The sequence below is a fragment of the Macrotis lagotis genome, chromosome 2 (assembly GCF_037893015.1).
Source record: "Macrotis lagotis isolate mMagLag1 chromosome 2, bilby.v1.9.chrom.fasta, whole genome shotgun sequence".
NCBI lineage: Eukaryota > Metazoa > Chordata > Mammalia > Peramelemorphia > Peramelidae > Macrotis > Macrotis lagotis.
This window is the reverse complement of record NC_133659.1, coordinates 155,578,058-155,602,460: the sequence shown is the minus strand read 5'-3', so window position 1 is coordinate 155,602,460 and position 24,403 is coordinate 155,578,058. Positions and strand designations below refer to the sequence as shown.

General features: G+C 37.1%; 1 protein-coding gene across 2 annotated transcripts in view; it reads left to right on the top strand.

Annotated features, from left to right (window-relative positions):
• PGBD5 (piggyBac transposable element derived 5) overlaps positions 1-24,403 on the top strand; it is a 174,633-nt gene that overhangs the window by 85,351 nt on the left and 64,879 nt on the right. For both annotated transcript variants that reach the window (XR_012475765.1, XM_074223037.1), the window contains exon 2: positions 12,086-12,513. Coding sequence is in view for 1 of the 2 variants with exons in the window: in XM_074223037.1 (XP_074079138.1) it covers positions 12,086-12,513 (428 nt within the window). In the remaining variant the exon portion in view is untranslated. The remainder of the gene's footprint in view (positions 1-12,085; positions 12,514-24,403) is intronic.

Below are 24,403 nucleotides of genomic sequence, written 5' to 3'. Positions count from 1 at the left end.
CCCCATTTCGGGTTTGCTTGGCAAAAAAGGTACAGGGGGCAGTTAGGTGGCACAGTGGATAGAGCACTGGCCCTAGAGTCAAGAGTACCTGAGTTCAAATCCAGCCTCAGACACTTAATAATTACCTAGCTGTGTGGTCTTGGGCAAGCCATTTAACCCAATTTACCTTGCAACAACCTAAAACAAACAAACAAACAATTCAGGAGTAGTTTGCCATTTCCTTCCCTGAAGGAAACTGAGGTTAAGTGACTTGTTCAGGGTCACACAGCTAATAAGTGGCTGAGGCCAGGTTTGACAGGAAGATGAGTCTTCCTGACTGGACACCAGGTGCTCTATACATTGTGCCACATAGCTATCCAAAGTGAGTAATATTATTATTATTATTACTATTAGCTATTAGCCAATGTAATATAATCATATATAATATGCATTTATATAAGCAACTTCAATTAGCAATATTGGCTACTTTTAATAGTTATTTTAACAGACCTTTAAAAGAGAGAGAGAGCATTTTGCATTCTCATCTTGTAAACATTTTTGATCACACAACTAAAGATAATTAAAATTGTGCTCCAGATTTTTAGGCAAAAATGAGCCCACCACCTAAAACCCTAAGAATTCAGGTCAGAGGTTAAATCCAGCCTGAAGACCCAAAATTTGCAGAGTCTATTTTGTTAAGCATGTATTATCATGATCTGATTTCTGTTCAATATAAAAATGGTCTATAATGAAAAGCAAATGTTGTCTTCCTAAATAGAGGCAGAAATCATGTGAAATGGGTTTGGATTGCTAGGCTGGGAGGACTTGTACTGAGTGCTGTATTAATGGTGAACAGAATGCCCACCACAGAACTGATAGGGAGTGCAGACTTGTACTTTGCTGCAGTCCTCTGCAGTCATTTATTTATAATGTTGCCCCCATCAGCAACACAGCACTAACTCTGTAGAGCTGTTATTCTCCAAAGTCTAGTGAAATAAATTGCCTATTTCTGTGTGTCTGGATTTTTTAGGATTTTGGATCCATATGGATCTGTTTGTCCATTTCTTTAAAAAGTCAGGTTTTTTAAAGGGCATATCACGAATACACATATTTAAAGATGAATGCTTCTGTGTCTGTGTGAGAGCATATCTTCATTGAATAGAAGAGGTGAAAGTTAGGTATTCAGTTTTTGTAAAAAGTCAATTAACTTTGTTATATTCATTGGTCACTGAGTCCTAATGTAGTTTGTGGTTCATGTAAATGGGTTTACAGCAGCAGTATTGTATAGTGGATAAAGAGCCAGTGTTAGAGGCAGAAAGACCTGGGTTCAAGTCCTGACTCTGACACAAATTGACTCTATGACCCTGTATTCGATTACCCGCTCTGTGCTTCAGGTTTTAAGTTTCAGAACATCTATTGATCTAAGCTGGTAGAAGAAATTTCTTTCATGGAGACTTTCCAGATGAAATCGTCCATGTGGCAAAAATTTTAAAGTCCAGCTTGTTAGCAGATTCCTTGATGATTTTCTCATGTTCTCTAGTTTCCTTATTAAGTCCCAGCATGTAATGTTGTTCAGTTGTGTCTGAAGCTTCTGGACACTCTGGTTTTCTTGATTAAAATATTGCCATTTCCTTCTCCATTTGATTAAAGTGGACAGAGGTTAAGTGACTTGCCCAGGGTCTCACAGTTAGAATATGTCTGAAGTCAAATTTGAACTCAGGGTCTTCCTGATTCCCAGTCTAGCACCTAGGTGTCATAAGTGGAATGTAAATCACCTGCTTTTGAGCAGTCAGTTGTCTTATTGGTTATAGACTCTAGTTTGGTCACTTCAAAGAAGGTAAGTCATTTGCCTTGGGACACACAGGCAATTAGTGACTAATAAGGGAGATTGGATAAGAGAATAGGAGTAGATATGGTAAATGTTGTACCAGTGCTAGAAAAAATAACTTAAAATAGTCACCTTATTGATGGTGAGTCAATTTACCCTGATGATAGTGAATTAATGGAATCAGAGAATTTACTCTAAATCTGGATACCTCATCCCTAGGGAATATTAGAATGAAAGCTCCCTGAGTGCAGCAGCTGTTGGGAGGGGCAATTTGTCCTTGCATCTCTAGTGCTTTTGATAGTGTTTCACATGTTACAGGTGTTTAATAAATATTTGTTTCCTGGAAGGATTGTAGCTGATTCCTTCAGCTATTGCTTAAGCCATGACAGAGTCTTTAAGCAAAACTTGAATATTTAAGGTTCCTAATGATCAAAGGTCTGTGGAGTTTCTGTAAGATTCAGTTATTCCTTGCGGAAAGATGATATGAGAACAATGTGAATCTAGATTTTGTTATTTTTTGAAAAGGAATATCTCATGAAATTTAACCATAATTTTCTTAAACTAAAAATGAAATAACAAAAGGTAGTTTTAAAAATAAAGTGTTATTCTCTAGGATCTTATTAAACCCATGGGTGGATGATCTAAATCAAGAGACCAACCCTGACATAAAATTTTGGGGGCATTTTATAGAGAAAGGGTGAAGAATCATAAAACTGAATCAGGCAACCAGTGAGATTTCATATAGATGACATAATTCTACATTATGATTTTATCATAAATTATAATATTTGCTTCAAATTCCTGTTGATAAGAATCCTACTTAGGCTGGAGAGGGCATGTTTTCAAATAACCATGGAATTACTCTCTCATACATAATGTCTCAACTTTTGGTTTCTTATTTTTTTTAATTTATTTTTTATTCTCATTTTGCACAAATGTTTTTTTTTACATTAATAAAATATTCTTGTTTACAAGTAAACAAAATACCCCTCCTCCCCCATGAATATAGATAGACTTGTTTGGGCAAAAAAAAGTATAGGGGAGAGAAAAAAATTAAAATAAAAAAATAATAATAGTAATAATTGTAGGTATGGCCAGGTGGCGCAATGGACGGAGCACCAGCCCTGGAGCTGCGAGCACCCAAGTCCATATCCAGCGTAAACCCAACAATCACCCAGCCGTGTGACATGCAAGCTACCCGAGCCCCACTGCCCTGCAAAAATCAAAAAAAAAAAAAAAAAAGAAAGAAAAGAAAGACCCAAAATAAAATAAAATAGTAATAATAGTAGGGGTGGGTGGGTGGCAGACAGAGCATTGGCCCCTGAGCCAGGAGCACCTGGGTCCAAATCCGGCCCCAGACACCCAAAGATCACCCCACTATGTGGCCCCAGGAAGGCCATCCAGCCCCACTTGCCCTGCACCCTCCCCCAAATAATAATAACAAAAAAATGTGCTTGAGTCTTTGTTCCAAAACCAACAACTCTGTCATGGGTGGATCTCATTCTTTATATTAAGTCCATCACAAAAGTTATTTCCATATTTTTCCACCGTTGCCATTGCTGATCGCAACTCCCTCCTTTCTTATTTCTCCACTACCATGTACTCTATTTTCTCTCTCCTTTCACTGTGACTCTGCTGTAGGGTAGCTGAGTGGCGCAGCAGACAGATCCCTGGTCCTGGGGCCAAGAAGCCCTGAGCCCCCATACCAACCCTTAGGCCCAGAATCCACCTGGCCCAGTGGTCCTGGGCAGGCCTTCCATTCCCAGCCCCTTGCAAGAAGTAAGAAAGAAAATGTGTTACATCTGGCCACTCTCCCCCGCCCCATGGTCCATCCTCTCCTTTATTAACATCCCCACCCCTTCCCCCTGCTCCCCCCTCCTTCTTACTCCAGATGTCTATACCCCATTGAGTATATATGCTGTTTCCTCTCCTAGCCATCTCTGATGAGAGCAAAGTTTCCCTAATTCCCCCTTGCCTCCCCCTTCCATATCATTGCAATAGCTCATTGTAATAAAAAAAAATCTTATGTAAAATATCTTGGACTATTCCCCCTCTCCCTTTTCTTTCTCCCATTCCATTTCCCTTTTTTTCTATTGACTCCATTTTACACCATATTTTATCTTTGAATTCAGCTTTCTCCTGTGCTTCAACTATAAAAGCTCTCTCTACCTGCTCTATTAACTGAGAAGGTTCATATGAGTATTATCAGTGTCATTTTTCTATGCAGGAATACATGCAGTTCATCCTCATTAAGTCCCTCATATTTCCCCCCTCTCCTACAATCTCCATGCTTCACCTGAGTCCTTTATCTGAAGATCAAACCTTCTGTTCAGCTCTGGCCATTCCAAAAGGAACATTTGAAATTCTCCTGGTTCATTGAAAGTCCATCTTTTTCCCTGGAAAAGGACATTCAGCCTTGCTGGATAGTTCATTCTTGGCTGCATTGTAAGCTCTCTTGCCTTCTGGTATATTGTATTCCAAGCCCTATGAGCTTCCAATGTAGCTGCTGCTAAGTCCTGCGTGATCCTGATTGCAGCTCCACGAGATTTGAACTGTGTCCTTCTGGCTGCTTGTAATATTTTCTCTTTGACTTGGGAGTTCTGGAACTTGGCTATAATATTCCTAGTGGTTGGTTTTTTGGGATCTCTTTCTCTGCGGGATCGGTGGATTCTCTCCATTTCTATTTTGCCCTCTGCTTCTAGAATATCAGGGCAATTTTCCTGTAGCAATTCTTTGAAAATGATGTCAAGGCTCTTTTCCTGATCATGACTTTCAGGTATTCCAATAATTTTTAAATTATCTTTCCTAAGTCTGTTTTCCATATCAGTTGTTTTTTTCAATGAGATATTTCACATTTTATTCTAATTTTTCATTTTTTTGAAGTATTGATTCCTGATTTCTGTTAAATTTATCAATCTCCCTGAATTCTATTCTTTGTCTGAAGGATTTGTTCTCCTCAGAGAGTTTTCTTATCTTTTTCCATCTGGCCAATTTTGCTTTTTAAAGCATTCTTCTCCTCAATAACTTTTTTGAACTGTTTTATCCATTTGCCCTAAGCTGGTTTTTAGCATGCTATTTTCTTCAGCATTTTTTTGGATTTCCTTGACTAAGCTACTGACTTCATTTTCATGTTTTTCCTGCATCTCTCTCCTTTCTTTTCCCACTTTTTCTTCCAATTCCCTCATTTGATTTTCAAAGTCTTTTTTGAGCTCTGTCATAGCCTGAGCCCAATTTCTGTTTTTCTTGGAGTCTTTAGATGCAGGAGCTTGTGCTTCCTCATCTTCAGACTGAGTATTTTGGTCCTTCTTAGGCTCATTTGCAAAATATTTTTCAATAGTCTTCTTTTTGTTTCTCTGCTTGCTCATTTTCCCAGCCTGTGCCTGGTTTGGGGTGTTTCTTGAACTTTTGGGACACTCCCACAAGGGTCTCAGTGTGTGAGGCTCTATCCTCCCTCCTGGTCTGTGAATGACCATAAGCGCCCCCCTCTGCCAAGGGGCTGAGGTGGGGGGGGCCTGCTGTCCTATGGGGGGGCCTAGACTGTGATCAGGATCTGAATGTGGTCAGAGCCCCAGAGTCCTGTTTCAGGGGCAGAGGACAGAGCTAGGCAGTCTCTCTTCACTCCCCTCCCTCAGCTCAATGGGCTCATGCCCTGGGGGCTCCTGCTTACCCCGTCTGCCTGCTTCTGTTTCCTGGATCAGGGCTGGGGAAAGACCATGCTGCTTGCTGTGTGCCCTGAGGGCTGGGCTCCAAGTGCTTGCTCTGGCAGAGGTCCCCCACTGTTCCCCCACTTTGTGCCCGGTGCTCCTCGGGGTGCAGCTCAGGAGACTCCCCTGCTGCTGTAACTTTTGGTTTCTTGATCCAAGTGAAGTAATTTATTGGAGCTATCACTGAGCTGACCAAGTAGTGGGGATGGGGGGGGTGCAATTTACAAGGGCAAAGTCAACATTTAGATATAGGAGACAGGACTTGACGTGGAAGTTTGACATTTTTACACACAGAGACAAAATTCAGATTTTTAACTATTAGTTGGAGGCTGAGAAAGCAATGGTATTCAGAAATATAGAATTAAGGGGCAGCTAGGTTGCACAGTGGATAGAGCACCAGCCCTGGAGTCAGGAGGTCCTCAGTTCAAATCTCACCTCAGACACTTAATAATTTCCTAGCTGTGTGACCTTGGGCAAGTCACTCTTAACCTCATTGCCTTAAATAAAAAAAATTTAATTAAGTTAGAAATATGGAATTAAAGAGCATCATCTTTAGACAGTAGGAAGCAGGTTTGAGGAGAATAAAATGTTAGAATTAACCTTTATTATAAAAAACCTTAAACCATATGCATCATGCTCAGTATAGTGTTTTAAGGAGACACAAAACTAGCCTGCACTTATGCAACCTCCTATTAACGTTTGAGAGTAAATTGTTGAATTTTGAGTGTGAGCATTTACACTTCAGTATTCAGGAAACATTATAAATCAGGGCCTAATTTTATTGTTTTGTTGGTTGTCTAAGAAACTTAACAATGTAGATTAAACTTAAAAGTAGCTTAAAACTCACATATTTGCTTGTAATTCTATTTTTTAAAAATATTTGCATTTGTTTGTTTTGAGTTTTTATTTTTCTTCCTCTCCTTTCACCCTCCCCTTCCTCTGACAGAAAGCAATCTAAGTTCTATATGTGTAATTTTACTAGACATAAACTTATATTAATCATGTTGTGAAAGAAAAATTAATCCAAATGGAAGGGAAAAAAATTAGAGAGAAAAAAGCCCAAACATAATACATAAGACAACTTTTTAAAAATTAAAGAAAGTAAGCTTTGGTTTGCATTTAAACTCCACAGCTCCTTCTCTGGATAAGACTGGTATTTTCCATCACATTGCTTGTAATTCTTGTTTTGATTTGAGAGTGACCCTCAATACAGGTGACAACATGGTGCAGTTGAAAGGGTGATGGATTCGGAGGCAAAGGATTTATATTCAAAACCCAGTTCTGAACCCTTTTGTGACATTAGGCCAATCATTTAACCTCTGTGAGTCTATTTATTCATCTGTGAAATAAAGAGATTAGACCAAATGACACCTAATGTCTCTCTAGATCTGTGATCTATGATTCCCTTGTGTTACTTTTACATTGTTGGCTTTGAAGGTGGAGCTGGGAAGACAGCTCATTAGTTGAATGCTACTAGCAAAGTACCACCTAACTGCCCCCGTTGTGTTTTTTAATGTAATTTTGTATTTTGAGAGTCAATTCTTCATTACTAATTCTAGTTTATACTTCATGAAAATTAATAGGATGCTTCCTTACATTTTTTTCTCCCATATTATATGAAATAGAATGAGCTTGGACTTTCTTTATTCATGAAATGGAAAGACAATTGAATTTGTAACCAAATTATTTGTATTTGAATCTTGTTTCTACTATTTACTATGTGGTACTTTACTACCCTGGACAAGTATCTCCATCTCTCTAGGTCTCAGGTTCTCCATCTATAAAATGGACTGGAGGAGGGACTTGGATTAGATTAGATGATTTCCAAAGTTCTCTCTAATTCTAAGCTGTTATCCTCTAAACTGTGAATTAGAAGCAAGACTGAAACTTATTTTTGCTCAGCAAAACTTTTCATGAGATTACTAACCAATTGAAAGGATACTTAAAGATACAGATTTTGCAAGTCTTTAAGGGGGGGCTGATTTAGAACTGTCCTGGAAAATAGTTAACAACTAGCTCTCTGAGAGGAAAATTTCTGCACAGCATATTTTTAAGTTTAATTTGTGGGGCAGCTAAGTGGTGCAATGGTTAGAACTAGACTACCAGGAGTCAGGAGGACCTGTATTCAAATCTGAAATCAGACACTTAATAATTACCTAGCTGTGTGACCTTGGGCAAGTCGCTTAACCCCATTGCCTTGCCAAAGAAAAACAACAAAAATGTTTAATTTGTATTATTAATATTTTCTAATATTTATCATTATTAAAATTTGCTTTCTTAAGTCTAGACATTTAGTAGAACAATAAAACAAGCCCTGATTTATAACATTTGCTGAATCCTGAGGTGTTATTGGCTTTCACTGAAAATTTAACAAACAACCCTCATGGGCCAGTTCCAGCTGACTCTGCACACTCCTGGACTGATTTATATAGGAGCAACCACTGTTTACTAGATCATGCTGTGTTAAACTAATTTGAATTACTACATGACCTTCAAAAATTTACATTTATTTAAAGATAGTTTTGAATAAGGAGCCCCCCCTTTTACCCATAAAGATTTATTGGATCAGTAACTATTAGACATTAAAATGCCTACAGAAAATTTTTGGTGTTAAACTTTTTTTTTCATCCATGGTAAGAAAATATTCAGGGTAGGTGATCCAGTGGATATAGTGCTGGGTTTGGAAACAGGAAGACTCATCTTCTTAAGTTCAAATCTAACCTCAGACACTTACTGGTTCTGTGCCCCTAAGAAGTTACTTGACCTTGTTTGCCTCAGTTTCCTCATCTGTAAAATGAACTGGAGAAGGAAATGGCCATCCATTCTGGTATCTCTACCAAGAAACTCCAACTGGTATCACAACAGACACAGCTGAACAAGAATCTAGAGACTGGAGACAATATTTACCTACCTAGCTGAAACTGGGCAGGGGCGGGGGGCGGTGGTAATTATAAAGGTAGAGATCTGGGTAAGTAGGAGCTCAGTGGTGAAAGCCTTCCTTCTTTCTTTAATAGGCAAAGTAATAAGAGAAATCAATAAACTTTTATTAAGTGCATATCCTGTGATAAACACTGGGGTTCAGAGAAAACAGAATAAAATGCTCTGTCCTCATGGAGCTTACACTCTCTTGAGGGAGATGATTTGCACACATAGAAGCATATGCAAATAAATATAAGGAAATTGGGTGTGGGGAAGGTTGAGGCAGCTGTGAAGATCAGGAAAGACCTCAGTAGGAAAAGGAATTTGAACTGAGCATTGATTTAGAAAACATGAACAGGGCCCTGAGAATATAGTTGAATAGTTAAATAGACTTATCTCCCTTCTATACCTCTTCCCCATTAGGCCTTCCCCCACCCCCAAACATGAACATACATTTTAGGTCAATATTTCTATCATTTCCCCAATTAATGGAACTAATGAGATTAAGTGCATCAAGACGTTGACTGAAAGATTGTTCTGAAATCAGGGGCAATTTTGCAGAGAGGATCTATGCTCTGGACTATTCCAAGTCCTTAACACAGTCATGGCATTGACATAGCCAAACCCTTCAAGTGAACCTTGATACATCTAATGCCCCCATAATGCAATTTAGATGGAAATATTTATTTCCCTGTAATCTCATTTAAATCATATAAAGCCTTAGATGATTTCTTAATTTGCATTAATGTCAAGATATAGTCATTTTAATTTCTATTCAACAGGTATTTATTTTAGCCCTTATTATGGGCTCAGTCCTACATTGGGGAGATATCAATGGAAGAGGATGGATGTTATTCCTATGCTCCATGTGCTTAGACCTCTGTTTGACAAGACAGCAGTATCGAAATGCTAGTACCATCCTGCTTAAAATTTTTCTCTTAACTCCCTGATGTTTCCTAAATAACATATAAACTTCTTAGCCTGACTTTCATGGTCCCTCTCAGTCTGGCTGACAACTCCCAATTGACTGACTTCATAAAATTCTCTTTTGCATCACCTGCTATGACCAAACTGGTCTAATTATCTCTCCAATCTCCTCCTTCCTTTTTTTTTGATTATTGAGTGGCATACCATCCTGCACACCCTCTACTTTCTGATATCTACTCTTTACAACTGATATCCTGACCCCAGCCAGGTGAAATTGACTCTCAAGAATTTCTATCATCTCTTTTGAGTAATTTCAAGTGGAAGTTTAATGACCAGTTGTCATCAAAATTCAGAAAAGGGTTTGTTTTTTTTTTGGTATAGGTACCCTGCGATTCTGTAACACATAATTATTTTCCATCATATTTCACTTAGAGATACCAGGACTTAAAGGACATATAGAGCTAGCCTTGGACCTGGGTCTAAGTCCTGCCTCTGAGAAGGCTATGTGACTCTGGGTAAGTCATTTAACCACTCATTGTTCTAGGAGATTCTCTGAAATTTTAAATTACAGATAAATTGTTGGCCTTCATTGGTGGAGGGAGTTTCCATGCTGCAAGTTCACTACACAAATGAAATCACAGGTCCTGATCCCTTGCCCTTTACGCCCCCCCAGTCCAAAAAAATTATAGTTATTTATATCTCTGTCTACCTGGTAAATTATAAATTTCTTAAGGACAAAGTTGGTATAGTTTTCCATCTTTGTATCAAACATTGCTTTGTCCATGCTGGTTATTTAATAATTTTTTAAATTGAATTAGACTGAGGGTGATCATTTATTTTGAGTCTGTTGTTTTCCAAATATGTTTCACTACAATGATAAACCTGACATCTGGAATTCTGGTACTCATTTTCTTTTGGACAGGAAGCTGGGTAGAAGGGATGAATTAGAGAATTTAGTTATCTACTTTTGTAAAAATAATGTCCTTCCAGGCCTTTAGGCTCATAATTTAGCAGTCATCCTGGATTCCTCACTATCTCTTATCCCCTACATCTAAACTGTTGTCAATATCTGTCATTGTCTCCTTTATAACATTTCTTATATGCACCCCCTTCTCCACTGAGATATTGCCACCATTTTCATGTAGAGCCTCATCATCTCATGCCTTGATTATCCCAATAACTTCTTGGTGGGTCAGTTTGCCTTAAGTTTCTTCTCATTCCAATCTGTGCTTCCTTGATCTACCAAAGTGATTATCCTAAAGTGAAGGTTCTATCTTGTCATTCCTCCCCCCCCCCCAAATAAACTCTTGGGTCTTCCACTTAAATGATCTTTTTGGCATTCAAAGACCTTCATAATCTAGGCCCTCTAACCTTTCTAGTCTTTTTATATCCTCCTACCACATATTCTATCTGAAAATATTGGCCTTCAGGCTGACAGAACTCTATTTCTCATCTCTGAGCATTTTTTTCCGGCTGTCCTCCATGCCTGAACATTCTCCTTCCTCCATGTCAGCTACTGTCCTCCTTGATTTTCTCTGTGTTCTAACTGAAATCCCACTTTCAACAGGAAGTCTTCCCTAAGACCCTCTTAATTCTACTTCCCTCTGTTAATTATCTTCTATTTATCTATATCTATATCTATACCTATATATATAGCTTACTTTGTCTCTCTCTCTCTCTCTCTCTATATATATATATATATGTTATATATTCATATTGTCTTCCTTGTTAGATTGTAAGCTGTTGAGGAAAAGGGCAGCTTTGCATCTTTTTTCTATCCTCAGCACTTAGAATAGTACCTGCCACATGGTAGGTGCTTAATAATATTTCTTGATTGATTATTAGTTAATATTAATCAGCGAGCCAGATTTAACTTTTTGTTTTTAGGGTATATACTAAGGTGGTTTAGTAAAATATTTCCTCTCTTACCAAAATTGGTGACAGTCTTTAATAAGCATATTCGGGTACAAGGGAAATTGAATTCAAGCTTAAACAATATGTGGAAAATTCACAACTCTTGGAATTTGTTTTACTAGATAATTTTTTTTGCAAGGCAATGGGGTTAAATGACTTGCCCAAGGTCACACAGCTGAGGTCAGATTTGAACTCAGGTACTCCGGACTTCATGGTCAGTGCTCTATCCACTACACCCTAGCCACCCCCTTTTACTTGATTCTTTATGATGTTACACTTGGTTATTGTGTATCTTTCTGCTTGGTTCCTTATTAAGTCATTTTTGTCCTTGGCACCTGATGCCACAAATCACTGCTGTTCTGAGGATATTGCTAAGATGCTGATAAGACTCTTAAAGTTCACAAGGTCATGCTTCAGTCAAGGTAGAGAAGGAAAAGACAAAAGTTCTCTCTCCTTCCTCCTTCTACCTAAGCCATTTCCTCTCAAGGGGTAACTATTGTGTATGAAATCCACAGGTTATCTGACAGGATGAACATTTATCTAATTGATTTAATATAAATGTTCTCACTTGATAAAATTATCAAAGCTAGACTATTTTATTAGCTATTTTAAGTGGGGATGAAGTAATTGACTCATTCAACTCTTACATGTAAAATGAGGGAATTGAATTAAATGATCACTTGGGTCCCTTCTAGCTCAAAAATCTACAGACCTATAATCCTTTGAATTTCTGGGTTTCCTATTTGCTATGGTTGTATATAAAGTATATATAGATGGTGCTAATAAGTAATCCTCTTCTTTATTGTGCATTTAGGTCCAACCCGAAAGATGCCCCCCAGTTCCAGTGCCATGGACTTCTTCCAGCTCTTTGTCCCTGATAATGTTCTTAAAAACATGGTGGTACAGACAAACATGTATGCCAAGAAATATCAGGAGAGGTTTGGGAGTGATGGGGCCTGGGCAGAAGTTACCCTGACTGAGATGAAGGCTTTCCTGGGTTACATGATCTCCACAAGCATCTACCACTGCGAGTCTGTTCTCAGCATCTGGAGCAGCGGCTTCTATAGTAACAAAAGCATTGCCCTTGTCATGAGCCAGTCCCGATTTGAGAAGATCCTCAAATACTTCCATGTGGTGGCTTTCCGATCCAGCCAGACAACACATGGCCTCTACAAGATCCAGCCCTTCCTAGATTCCCTACAGTATGGCTTCGACTCTGCGTTTAGGCCTTCCCAAACCCAGGTAAGTGTTCCCCTTTCCCCAGGATCATTGGAAGCCTTCCTAGCCCACTGTCCTCTGTATTTGGGTATATGATTTCTTCAATGGACTCTACTCAGTCTGTCCTAGAAGCAGCAAGTACAGTTTTGTACTTGGTGGATGATACAGTGATTAGAACACTGAACAGGAGTCAGTAAGACTAGGATCACACCACTAGTAAGAGTCTAAGGCAGGATTAGACCTCAGATTTTTCTGATTTGAGATCCAGCACTTGATGTGGTGGTAGATTCCTATTCTGAAAAGTTACCATAGTCCTAGGAAGCTACCTGAGGCACACTGGGATCTTGATTTGTCCTAGATTATATGGACAGCAAGATCAAAAATAGAATTTGAACCTGAACTTCAAACCCATTACTGTATTTCCCATGCCATGCTCTTATTCTGAAAACAAAAAGTTTTTTTTTTATATCATTTGTATTCAACTTTGAGATTCACTGTGATTTCTTTTGGGGAGCAGGTGATAAGTGGTAGCAGACTTACCTTCCTAATTATGTTTGACTCATTCCAAATTTGACATTATTTTGCATTCTTTGAGCACACACCAACTGGCCATTTGGGGGTAGGAGCTCAGAAGCTTCTGGGATAGAAGATGGAAGTCATCTTGTAATTAGAAATATGTTTTAAAAAATGACTAATGGTTGAATACATGATATATTTTCCTGCGACCATAAGCAGAAAAAGAGTGGTCACTGTTCATATCATAAAAACATGCGGACAACACACAGTGTTACTAGACTTCTTGCTGTTCTCCAACTCTATTTTGGTCATCCTCCAATTCTAGAATACTTTCCTTCCTTACCTCTACCTCCTGACTTCCATGGCTTCCTATAAGATTTAATGCAAATCTCATCTTCTTATTAGAAACCTTTGCTATTGTTGCTGTTCCTCTCCCTCTCCTCCTCACTGCTAAGTTTCTACCTCTGAGATTGCCTCTATTTATTTTACTGTAAGTAGAAAATAGCTCCCATTATACTGTATCTATCATGTATATACATAGTTGTTTGCATGCTCTATTATTCATTGGAATGTAAGTTCCCTGAGGACAGAGACATATTTTTGCCTTTCCTTATATTCTCAATGTTTAGAATGTCTGATACATAGTAAACATTCAATAGCTGACTGGAAACTTTTAAATTCTGCCTTACAGACACTTTTTGGTTGTGAGTTGACTTTCAGATTCATTTCCTTTTCCTAGAGTAGACCAGCTGTTGGTTTTGATGATGTTTATCCTTCATTCTTGAAGACCATGACATCAGAGAGGTGATGCCATGACAAACACCTGAATCAGACTTGAGTGAGGGGGTGCGGTGCTAAGTCCCCAGCCTCACTTTCTCCTCTGGAGTCATCTGGGTCCAGTGGCCAGATATGAATCAGGACAACTGAATGCAAGGCAGTCAGGGTTCAAAAAAAAAAAAACCTTTCCTAGGGTTACACAGCTAGTAAGTGTCAAGTGTCTGAGACTGGATCCAAACTCCTAGCTTCCTGACTCCAAGACCAGTGCTCTACCCACTATTACCTGCTGGATCCTTAGGAATCCTAGGAATAAAGCTTTTTTTATTTTCTTCTTCTATATCTCCAAAAAGTAAATAATGTAGAACCTCTTGGCGATATTTCCCAGGGTTCAGAATCAAAAAATTCTTACTGTATTTAAAATCCTTTCTTTCTATTTTGTTCTAGATGAGAATAAAGAATACAGGTCATAATAGAACTAACACCATTTCACATCTTTTAACTTTTCTTTTATAAAGTATCTTTTATAAAGTACATAAAGTGACCAATCAAGTTTTTACTAAGCACTTACTGTAACCTCTATAATCCCTACTGTCTAATACAGTTTTCCCTTCTATATCAAAACTTGCCCCATCGCCATGGGGTGAGCATAAATGGGAATTTTTAGCATGTTTTGCAAAAACCACAGTTGGCAAGTGAAGGCCTGAATGTGACACAGAAAAAGTTTAGAAATCCATAAATGCATAAACTATGTATTTAGTATTGTATAATATTAATATATTTTAATTCCATAATACTATAATAATTCAAATTTCTTCTCTTCTATAATGGGAGAGTCAAAAGATCACTGCGGGGGTGGGGGGGGAAGAAAAGGAGGTGATCATCACCATGCCACTAACCCAAATGGAAGAGATAGTTTACATTCTTCCTGAATTTAAATTATAATGAGAAATTAAATGTTAGAAATTAGATGTTTCTCCATTCTCTAATATTTTACTTTGAATAATCTGCAATTTTTTATAAGTGCGGATAATTTCCTCACTAATGCAAATCACTAATTTGGGAGTGATTAGGAGATTTCCTAAAGTTTTATGAGTTGCTTTGGCCCAAAACTTCATTGAGTCATAGTTATTCTTCTGGTGATAAGCCTCTCTGCACTTAGCCAGGCTGGTCCTAGGATATCTGACATGTAGACCTATTTTAGCTTGTTTGGACCTTTTCAGACTTGTGTTCTGCTGGCATTGCCTTGGAGAACCAAAGCAGGTTCTCAAATCAGAGCGGGATGTCCATAAAGCCTTCCACTGCCTATTTAACTATATATACACATATTAAAAATCAAAGGATTTCAGCATACTGCTTAGTTTCTTGAAAAGTCTAAGGAAGTCTAAAAAGTTTATCTCATACCCTATTTTTCTTTCTCTTTTTTGTAAAGCACTTCACTTTTATTAATTTTTTTGCATTTCTATAATGGTCATGTTGTAAAAGTAAACATAACCCCACCCCAAAAAAAAGATAGAGAAAGCTCAAGGAAAAAATAAAGTAAAAGAAAAAAGTATGTTTCAGTCTGTATAGATACCATCAACTCTGATATTGGGTTGGTTGGCATTCTTTATCATAAGCCCATCAGAGAAATTGGCTCAATTTTTTTCCCCATAGTTGCTATTGCTAGTTATATTCCCTCCATCCAATTCCTTGCTGCACCAATTTATTTTATTCTCTCTCCTTTCTCCCTGTCCCTCCTCAAAAGTGTGTTTTATCTGAGTATCCTTGCCCCGTGATCTACCCTCTCTTCTATCACCTACACCCTCATCCTCTCCCCCATCCTCTTTCTCCCATCCCTTTCCTCTCCTATTTTCCTCTAGGGTAAGACGGATTTCTGTACCTAATTGAATGTTGTTGTTATTTCCTCTCTAAGTCACTTCTGATAAGAATGAACCTCTCTTCCTTCCCCTCACCTTCCCCCTTCCACCCCATTGCAAAAACTTTTTCTTGCCTCGTTTATGTAAAATAACTTACCCCATTCTACCTCTCCTTTCCCTTTCTCCCAGTACATTCCTTTATCACCCATTAACTCTATCTTTAAAATATATTGTACCTTTCTATTCAATTCCTTCCAATGTCTTATCTATATGTAGTCCTTCTAACTGCCCTAATAAATGAGAAGGTTCATGTGAATTCCTATGCAGGAAAACAAGCAGTTCAATATCACTAAATCCCTCATAATTTGCCCTTCCTGTCCACCCTCTCTTCGACCTGAGTCCTGTACTTAAAGATCAAACTTTCTCTTTGGTTCTGGTCATTTCAACAGAAAGTTTGAAAGTCCTCTATTTCACTGAATGTCCATCTTTTCCCCTGAAAGAGGATGTTCAGTTTTGCTGGACAGTTGATTCTTAGTCATAATCCAAGCTCTTTTGCCTTCTGTAATATCATATTCCAAGTCCTAAATCTTATGTTTTTTGTGTTATTTTAATTGTTTCTTTTGGACTGCTTGTAATATTTTCTTTTTGACTTGAGTGTTCTGGAATTTGGCTATAATATTCCTGGGATTTCTAATTGTAGAATCTCTTTCAGGAAGTGATCAGTGGATTTCCTCAATTCTATTTTACCCTCTGCTTCTAGGATATCAGGGCAATTCTCCTGGATTATTTCTTGAAAAATGAAGTCTAGGATCTTTTCCTGGTAATGACTTTCAGGTAGCTCAATAATTTTTAAATTGTCTCTCTTGAATCTATTTTCCACATCAGTTGTTTTCCCAATGAGATATTTCATATGTTCTTCTAGTTTTTCATTCTTATGGTGTTTTGTTGTTTCTTGATTTCTCAAAAAGTCATTAGCTTTCCTTAGCCCCATTCAACATTTAAAGGAATTACTTTCTTCAGAGAACTTTTACAACTCCTTTTCTATCTGGTCAATTTTGCTTTTTTAAGGCATTCTTCTCCTCATTGACCTTTAGGACTGGGGTTTTTTTTTTTTTGCCATTTCACCTAGCCAATTTTTAAGATTTTTTTCTTCAGTATTTATTTGTAATTCCTTCACCAAGCTGCTGACTTGATTTTCATGATTTTCCCACATCATTGTCATTTCTCTTCCCAATTTTTCCTCTACCTCCCTTACTTGATTTTCAAAATCTTTTTTGAACTCTTCCATAAGTTCTTTGGATGACTTTGTCATCTTCTGGATGTGTATTTTGATCCTCCATGGGACCAAAGTAATTGTCTATGGTCGAATTTTTTCTTCTTCTGTTGTTTGCTTATTTCCCCAATCTATGACTTGACGTTAAGTCTTTATTAAGGTGGGACTCAGCTTCCAGGATGGAGAATGCAGTTTCTCAAGCTTTTGAAAGTTTTTGGGACTTCAATTCCTTCAAGGTATTGTGAGAGTCTCCAATTGCTCTCCTGGCCTGTGCTTTGGTCACAAGCATTTCCCTCTGCCTTGGAACTGTGAGGAGGAACCCTGTTCCACTATAGCAGTAGGGGACCCCAGATTGCAGCTTGGATCTGAGTATGGGCAAAGCGACAGAGTCCTACCTCAGAGATAGCAAAGAGACCTCTGCAATTTCCCCTGATCCCCTAACTATCTGTGGGCTAAGCGCTCTGGAAAGAGAAGCCAAGTGGCTCCCTGTGAGCTGACTCCAGAGGCCTGCTTTCCCAAGGGACTGGGTCTGCACTGAGGCTTCTGCTGGACTGAACTCCACACTTACTTTCCTGCTGACTTTCCAAGTTGTCCTTCACAATCCCTGGGCTGAGAGTTCTGGAACCGCCCCAACTGCCACAGACCCAGATGTCCTCAGGGACCCAGATATCCACAGGTGGTTCCTGGATGACTGGAAAGTATTTACTCCAGCAGTTGGTGCTGCCCAGGCCATGTTATGGCCCTTTCTAACCCCAGTGTAACAGACCTTTCCTGTTGTCTTGGGCTGCATAATTGTTTCACTCAGTCTGTGGATTCTACCACTCTAGAATTTGGTTAAAGTTGTTATTTAGAGTTATTTGGAGCAATCTGGGGGAGAGTTGCTGGGATTTCCTGCCTTCACTCTGCCATCTTGTCCCTGCCCCCTCACATCCCATTTTTCTTTTTTTAATTGTTTTTTTGAATTTTACAATTTTTCCTCCAGTCTCACATCTCTCCCCCAACTCCCCACAGAAGGCAGTCTGATAGTGTTTACATAGCTTCCATGCTATACATTGATCAAAATTGAATGTGTTGAAAGATAAATCATATCCTTACGGAAAAAAATAAAATAAGAGATAGCAAAATTATATAAGATACCTTTTTAAAAAAAATTAAAGATAATAGTCTTTGCTATTTGTTTAAACTCCACAATTCTTTCTTTGGATACAGATGGTATTCTCTATCCTAGAGTATCCTATACCCTAAAATTGCCCCTAATTGTTGCACTGCACATCCTATTTTTCAAAGTACTACTTAAGTCCTACCTCACTTGAAAAGTTCTCATTATTCTTCTCTTTTTCTGAATTTCTTTATCACCTTGTGTCCATGTCACATGGTTTAGCATTTAATTGTATACTTTTCTAATAACTTTATTTTTATAATATTTATTTTCCCCCTGTTACATATAAAGACAATTTTTAACATTCATTTAAAAATTTTTGAGTTTCAAATTTTCTCTCTCCATCCCTCTCTGAGATAGTAAGTAATTTGATATAGATTATATATTTTCAATCATGCAAAACATATTACTGTATTAGTCATGTTGTAAAAAAAAAAAACAAGACAGCCCAAAGCAAAAAAAAATTACAAAAAGTAAAAAAATAATATGCTTCTTTCTGTATTCAGAATCCATCATTTCTTTCTCTGGAGGCAGATAACATTTATCATCATGAGGCCTTTGGGATTGTCCTGGATCATTTTATTGATGAGAATAGCTAAAACACTCACAGTTAGTCATTGTATAATATTGCAGTTACTATTTTCAACATTCTCCTGGTTCTGTTCATTTCATTTTACATCAGTTCATGGAAGTTTTCCTAGATTTTTCTGAAATCTACCTGATCATCATTTCTTAAAAAACAGTAATGTTACATTATAATTATATAGCCCATTTTTTCAATCATTACTCTCAAATGGTAGGCATCCCTTCAATTTCTAATTCTTTACCACTATCAGTTAATAACTTTAAATTCAGCCTCTCACTTGTAACTTGAATGATCTTGGGAAAGCCATTTCATCTCTATTACCTTTGTTTTCTCATTTGTAAACTAATAGAGCTAAAATTGATGATCCCCAAGTTTGCTTCCAGCTTTAATATATATTTTTGTGATTAGAGACCTAAGCCTAAAAGAGATGAACTCTGATGCAGCAATTCCTGATCCAATTAGTCTGAGGTTGAAGAGGGAAGAAGGGGTAGGTAAAGTTTCTCCCAACTAGAATAACTCCAAAGAAATCTATAAAAGAGGTTAAGTAACTGATCGAGGAAAAGCAAGGACAAAGGGACAAGTTGTTTAGAGATGTTATTTAGAGCTATTTGGAGTGGTCTAGGGGAGAGTTGCTGGGATTTCCTTCCTTTACTCTTCCATCTTGACTGGTTCTCTGTTTCCTCAGTAAACAGAAGATAGGCAGAATCCATTTGGGAGGGACCCAATTCATTCACATCATTTAGAAACTCCTTTCCCAATGTACAACTTGGAAACAATGTAAAGACTGACAAATTGCTTTCTGTGGAGGGGTGGGGGGAAGGAAATAAGATTGGGGGAAGAATTGTAAAACTCAAAATAAATAAAATCTTTAATAGAAACTCTTTTCCTTCCATAAATCAGTTAAAAAAAAACAAAAGTATGTATCTCAGAGTAACTTTGAGTATTCAACAATACAATACAATTCCTTAGAAAGAAAATGCTGATAAAAAGTTCTTCTTCAAAGGAGGTCCTAGAAAGAAGTGGAACCTTTCTTCTTGACTCCTTTATAAACCATAAAGTGAATAGTTCCTTCAGACTCAATCACCAATCATTTTTAGCACAATCAAACAGGTGTTGGAACTAATAGGACATTTCCTTACCATCTCAGCAGAGAACAATATCCTTAGTAAGGTTTCAATTGAATTAGGTGGGGAGAGATTTCTGGGACACGACTCTACAAGGTAAAAGAAATTTCCCAGGGTCATAACAGTATGGGTCAGTGATAGATCTACTGTCTCTGAGGTCAACAATATTGACTTTTAACCTACTAATATTTATGAAATTCAGTGATAGTTCCCTAAGGAGATTAAAGGCCCATAAAACATGACCTCATGTAGTTTATAATCCAAAAGTTTTTTGGATAGTAGTAAGTTAAAAACTCTGGGCATGCAGATTCTTCAGGAAAAGATACCAATAATAACTAGGATTGAATGTTGATGTATCTGAATGAAGATAAGATGAGAACACCCTTGACTTTGCCTTGGATCCTCACCATAGAAGTTTGTGAGTGCATATACCTACTATGTGCATAGTACTTCATAAATTCTTCTTAAAAGAAGTGGGAAATTTTATTCTTTCATTTTTTTTCTTCTTTTCTATTTGTAAGATTTTGAGGGAAAATTTTTTTGCTATAGAAAAGAATCTGTTTGAGAAGTCAAGTTTATTTTTAAAAAAAGAAGTCCCAGATTGGAAATGTTTCCTCTCATTCATGTTGTCTTTCTTTTTTTTCAAAAATGGATTTTATTATATCTTTTGTTTTCTCATCACATTTCCTCTTGTCATGCTCCTTCTCCCCATGGTTTCTATTCCTACTTTGTTTGCAAAATGTTGTGCTCTTGATTTTTTTGTCCTGTATTGAATCAGGTGATAAAATCTCCATCTAACAGATGAGAGAATTGAAGCAAAGGATGTTAAAACATCTACCAAAATCACACAAATTATTGGCAATTTTTCAATGAAGTTAACATTTCTTAAGCAACTAATATGTTCAAAGTCCTAGGAAGAAAGAAATTTAAGAAAAAAAGATAGTCTGCCTTCAAGGATCTTATATTCTATGAAATGATTGTGCTGGAATATAATATAAAATAAGGTTTAATTGAATTTTTTGTTGTTGTAGAGATAATTTGGAGAAAAATATAATAGGATCAAAAAGGACTTCAAAAGAAAGGTAGAAAATAAGCTGAACCTTGAAGGAAGATAAGAATTCTGAAATGCAGAAGAGAGAAGGCATCCTAGTCATAGAGGACAGTGTTAGCTATTGGGTTGGAGAAGTACTTAGTGTGGAAAGATATCATCGTTTGGTAGCTTGCCTTGGCAACAGAAATAAATGGATTCAAGTCCTTCTGTTATCACATACACAATTAATTATAATCCAAAAAAGAACATGGATAAATCTGTAATAAAGAGCAATTTAAAGTTTAAAGAAGAATCAATTTTTACTTGTTAAGGAGAGAGAAAAGGTCAAAAAAGGGCTTCATGGAGGATGAAAAACCATTCTGTTTGGGTTTCTTTGCATATTTTCTGTTAGAAACTTCATTAGACTATAATTTCCTTGAGAGTAAAGAATGTCTTTTACCTTTCTTTGTATCTCCAGCATTTAGCATAGTGACTGCTGTATAGTAGGTAGGCAATTGAATCAATGCTAGTTGACAGACTGAGAAGGGATTAGAGGTAAGCTTCAAGGCAAAAGAGGCTAATGCCAGAGAATCTTTTAGTTGGTGCTTTCACACCAGTAACAGCCTCCAGATGGTGGATAGAGAAGGACCTTCAGAGTCAAGGAGATTGATGTTCAAGTCTTGTCTGTGACACGTGCTAGCCCAAAAGAGTGACTTCATCTGTCAGTGTTTTTGGATAACCCTCTAAGAGTATGAGTTAAAGAACAATAATTTACTTGCTTTTTTTTTTAGGTTTTTTTTTTTTTTGCAAGGCAAATGGGGTTAAGTGGCTTGCCCAAGGCCACACAGCTAGGTAATTGTTAATTGTCTGAGACTGGATTTGAACCCAGGTACTCCTGACTCCAAGGCCGGTGCTTTATCCACTACGCCACCTAGCTGCCCCAATAATTTACTTTCAATGACAGAAGGTATGTCCTTACCAGGAGTTCCCTATGTCAATGAAGTCACAAGTCTGGTCCTAAAAAATATTGCCATTGCTAACTCTTTTTCCTTCCCCCCCAATTATGAGATGGCTATTGTACTCTACAATGTATTGGTGTTTCCCATATGGAAAATACTCAAGTCTTTGAAGGATGAATTTAGTGATACAGAGTTTCCTTTGATTTCTAGAAATAGTCATCTCTAGTTCCTTACTTTTTTGATCCTTCCTAAAAGGCTTCCCTGCAGCCAAGATTAAAAGAGGTTGTTTTTGTATGCTTCTGTCTTCTTGTTTCTCTGATTGTCCTTTTCGTACTTCTATGGTAGTTCAAATTTAATGAAATTGAGCAGAATAAAGCCCTGGTAATAATAGCATTAAATAAGCCAAGGATGAACCTTGACTGGGATCCTCTTAGTATTTTATAGAGAGCCAAGTCTAGAAGAAAGCAACAGTAGACTAGGAGTGCAAAGATTTGGGTTCCTATCCATATCCTGTCATCACCTATTAATGTGACTATGGACAAGTTACTTTTCTCTTCCCTTTGTGCAAAATAAAGGAATTAGACAAGATGATCTAAAGTTACTTTCAATTTTAGTATTCTATAATTCTATTAATTGGCACTCATTTTTATTATGAAAATTTACGAAGCAACATATAAAGTATTCTTATATGTCCCTAAGTAAATTGTGAGCTCTGTGATGATATAGCCCTGGTTTTCTTCTGTATTTAAGCATTTCTCCATCTCTTTGGTTCCTATATATGAATAATTTGCCCTAGTTTATACCTACTCATCTGAGGTAGACTGTCAGGAATCCTGGAGACTATTAATTCCTTCCTTGGTAGTTCCTTAATACATAATAGCAGAAGAGATGATAACAGTATTTAAATTTTTTTCTTTTAATTTCAATTTTTATATTATCCTTTGACTTTCAAACATTGAATCTTTATTATGTCTTCTAAGTAATTTGGATAGAATCCAAGATAACCTAGTCCAATTCTCAATATTTTTTTGAGATGTTACCTCTTACATTGTAACAACATATGTAACTAATATCCATTAGTCCTAGTTTTTCCCTCTGGGACCAAGCAAATTAAATGCAAACCCTTTTCAATACAACACAACTTCAAATATAAAAGGAAAAAACCTGACCCTTTCTCTTTCAAAACTGGAAGTCGGAAAAAAAGATACCCCCCCAATTTCTGACTCCCTCTGACTTATGTATACAATGTATATGTAGTAGATCAATAAGGAAAAGTTTGTGGATCTGAATCCAGAACGGGAAAAGTGATCTTTCTGGCATTCAAAGTTTCAGGAGAATCTGTGGGAACATATTGAGCTGTGACTGCTTTTAGTAATGAACCATTAAAAATTCATTAAATGATTATAGAAAGGAAAAATCATTATGGGTCAGAAATTCTTGCTGACTCCCAATCTTTGATAGAGCATGGATTAAATATAAATACATGCCTGATTATATGTGTAATGCAAATGGATTATAAGTACATTTTCTTTTTGAAGATGAGAGTGAATAGGTTCATTTAGTGCAGCCTCAAAGGAGGAAGATGACTCATTCCTGTAGAAGGCATAATTGGACAGACAATGCCTTAGTAGCAAACCACATTATAATGTTTTCTTTTTCAAAGCATTTTGCTTGCTCCCAGAACATGTCTTCCCCACCACCACCACTTCTATCCCCTACCAACCAATGGATTGCTCTGTGTGTAACTTATCCATTTTGCTTGAGTGGTTCCAAATGGTGCTTTAAATGGGTTATGAGTCAGGAAGGGCTGAAGTGTATGTGAAGGCAGAAGTAAGAGAAGCTGAAAGGGAGCTTGCATGCTGTGCCATGACTTGCTATTCTCTTGCATTTTGCAAGTTTGGAATAGAAAAAGTCCTCCTTTGAATGTGGTTTATGTGAAAACTACAAGGAGGTCAATATTGTTGATGAGGTTGCTCAAAAAACAATACAAAACAAATGTGGCCTAATTTAAACACTTAAGGAATTCTTTAATGTGTATTTGTTTAGGGTTGCAGAATTGTAACCCCCTCCATTCTCAAAATATTTTTAAAAAATTATAGACAAGTATCTTAATATATAAAGAACAAAATAATAATAAAATATTGTTATATGCACATAATACATAATTTATACCTGAATTCTATTATTAGCAAAAATATTTTATATGCAACCATGAACTTTTTATTACATAATTTGTTTTTAAGTGTATATTAAATTTAACATGAAAGTAAAAAATTATTATTCAGTTATTTTTCAGTCATGAATTCATTTGGAATTTTCTTGGTAGAGATATTGTAGCATTTTGCTATTTCTTTCTCCAGTTCATTTTACAAATGAGAAACTGAAGCAGACAGGGTTAAGGAACTTTCTCATTCATACAGCTAGTAAGCATTTGAGGCTAAATCTGAACTCAGAAAAATGAGTTTTCCTGACTCCAGGCTCAACACTGTATTACTTAGTGCTCCTTTGCCAGCTAGCTGCTCCTAAATGGAACAAAACTGACTGAACTTAAGCATCCTTTTACTTTCTTCCTTGTGTCTTTTTAATGTTTCATTGGTTTATTCTTGTCTTTTTTTTTAATCACTATCGCCAATA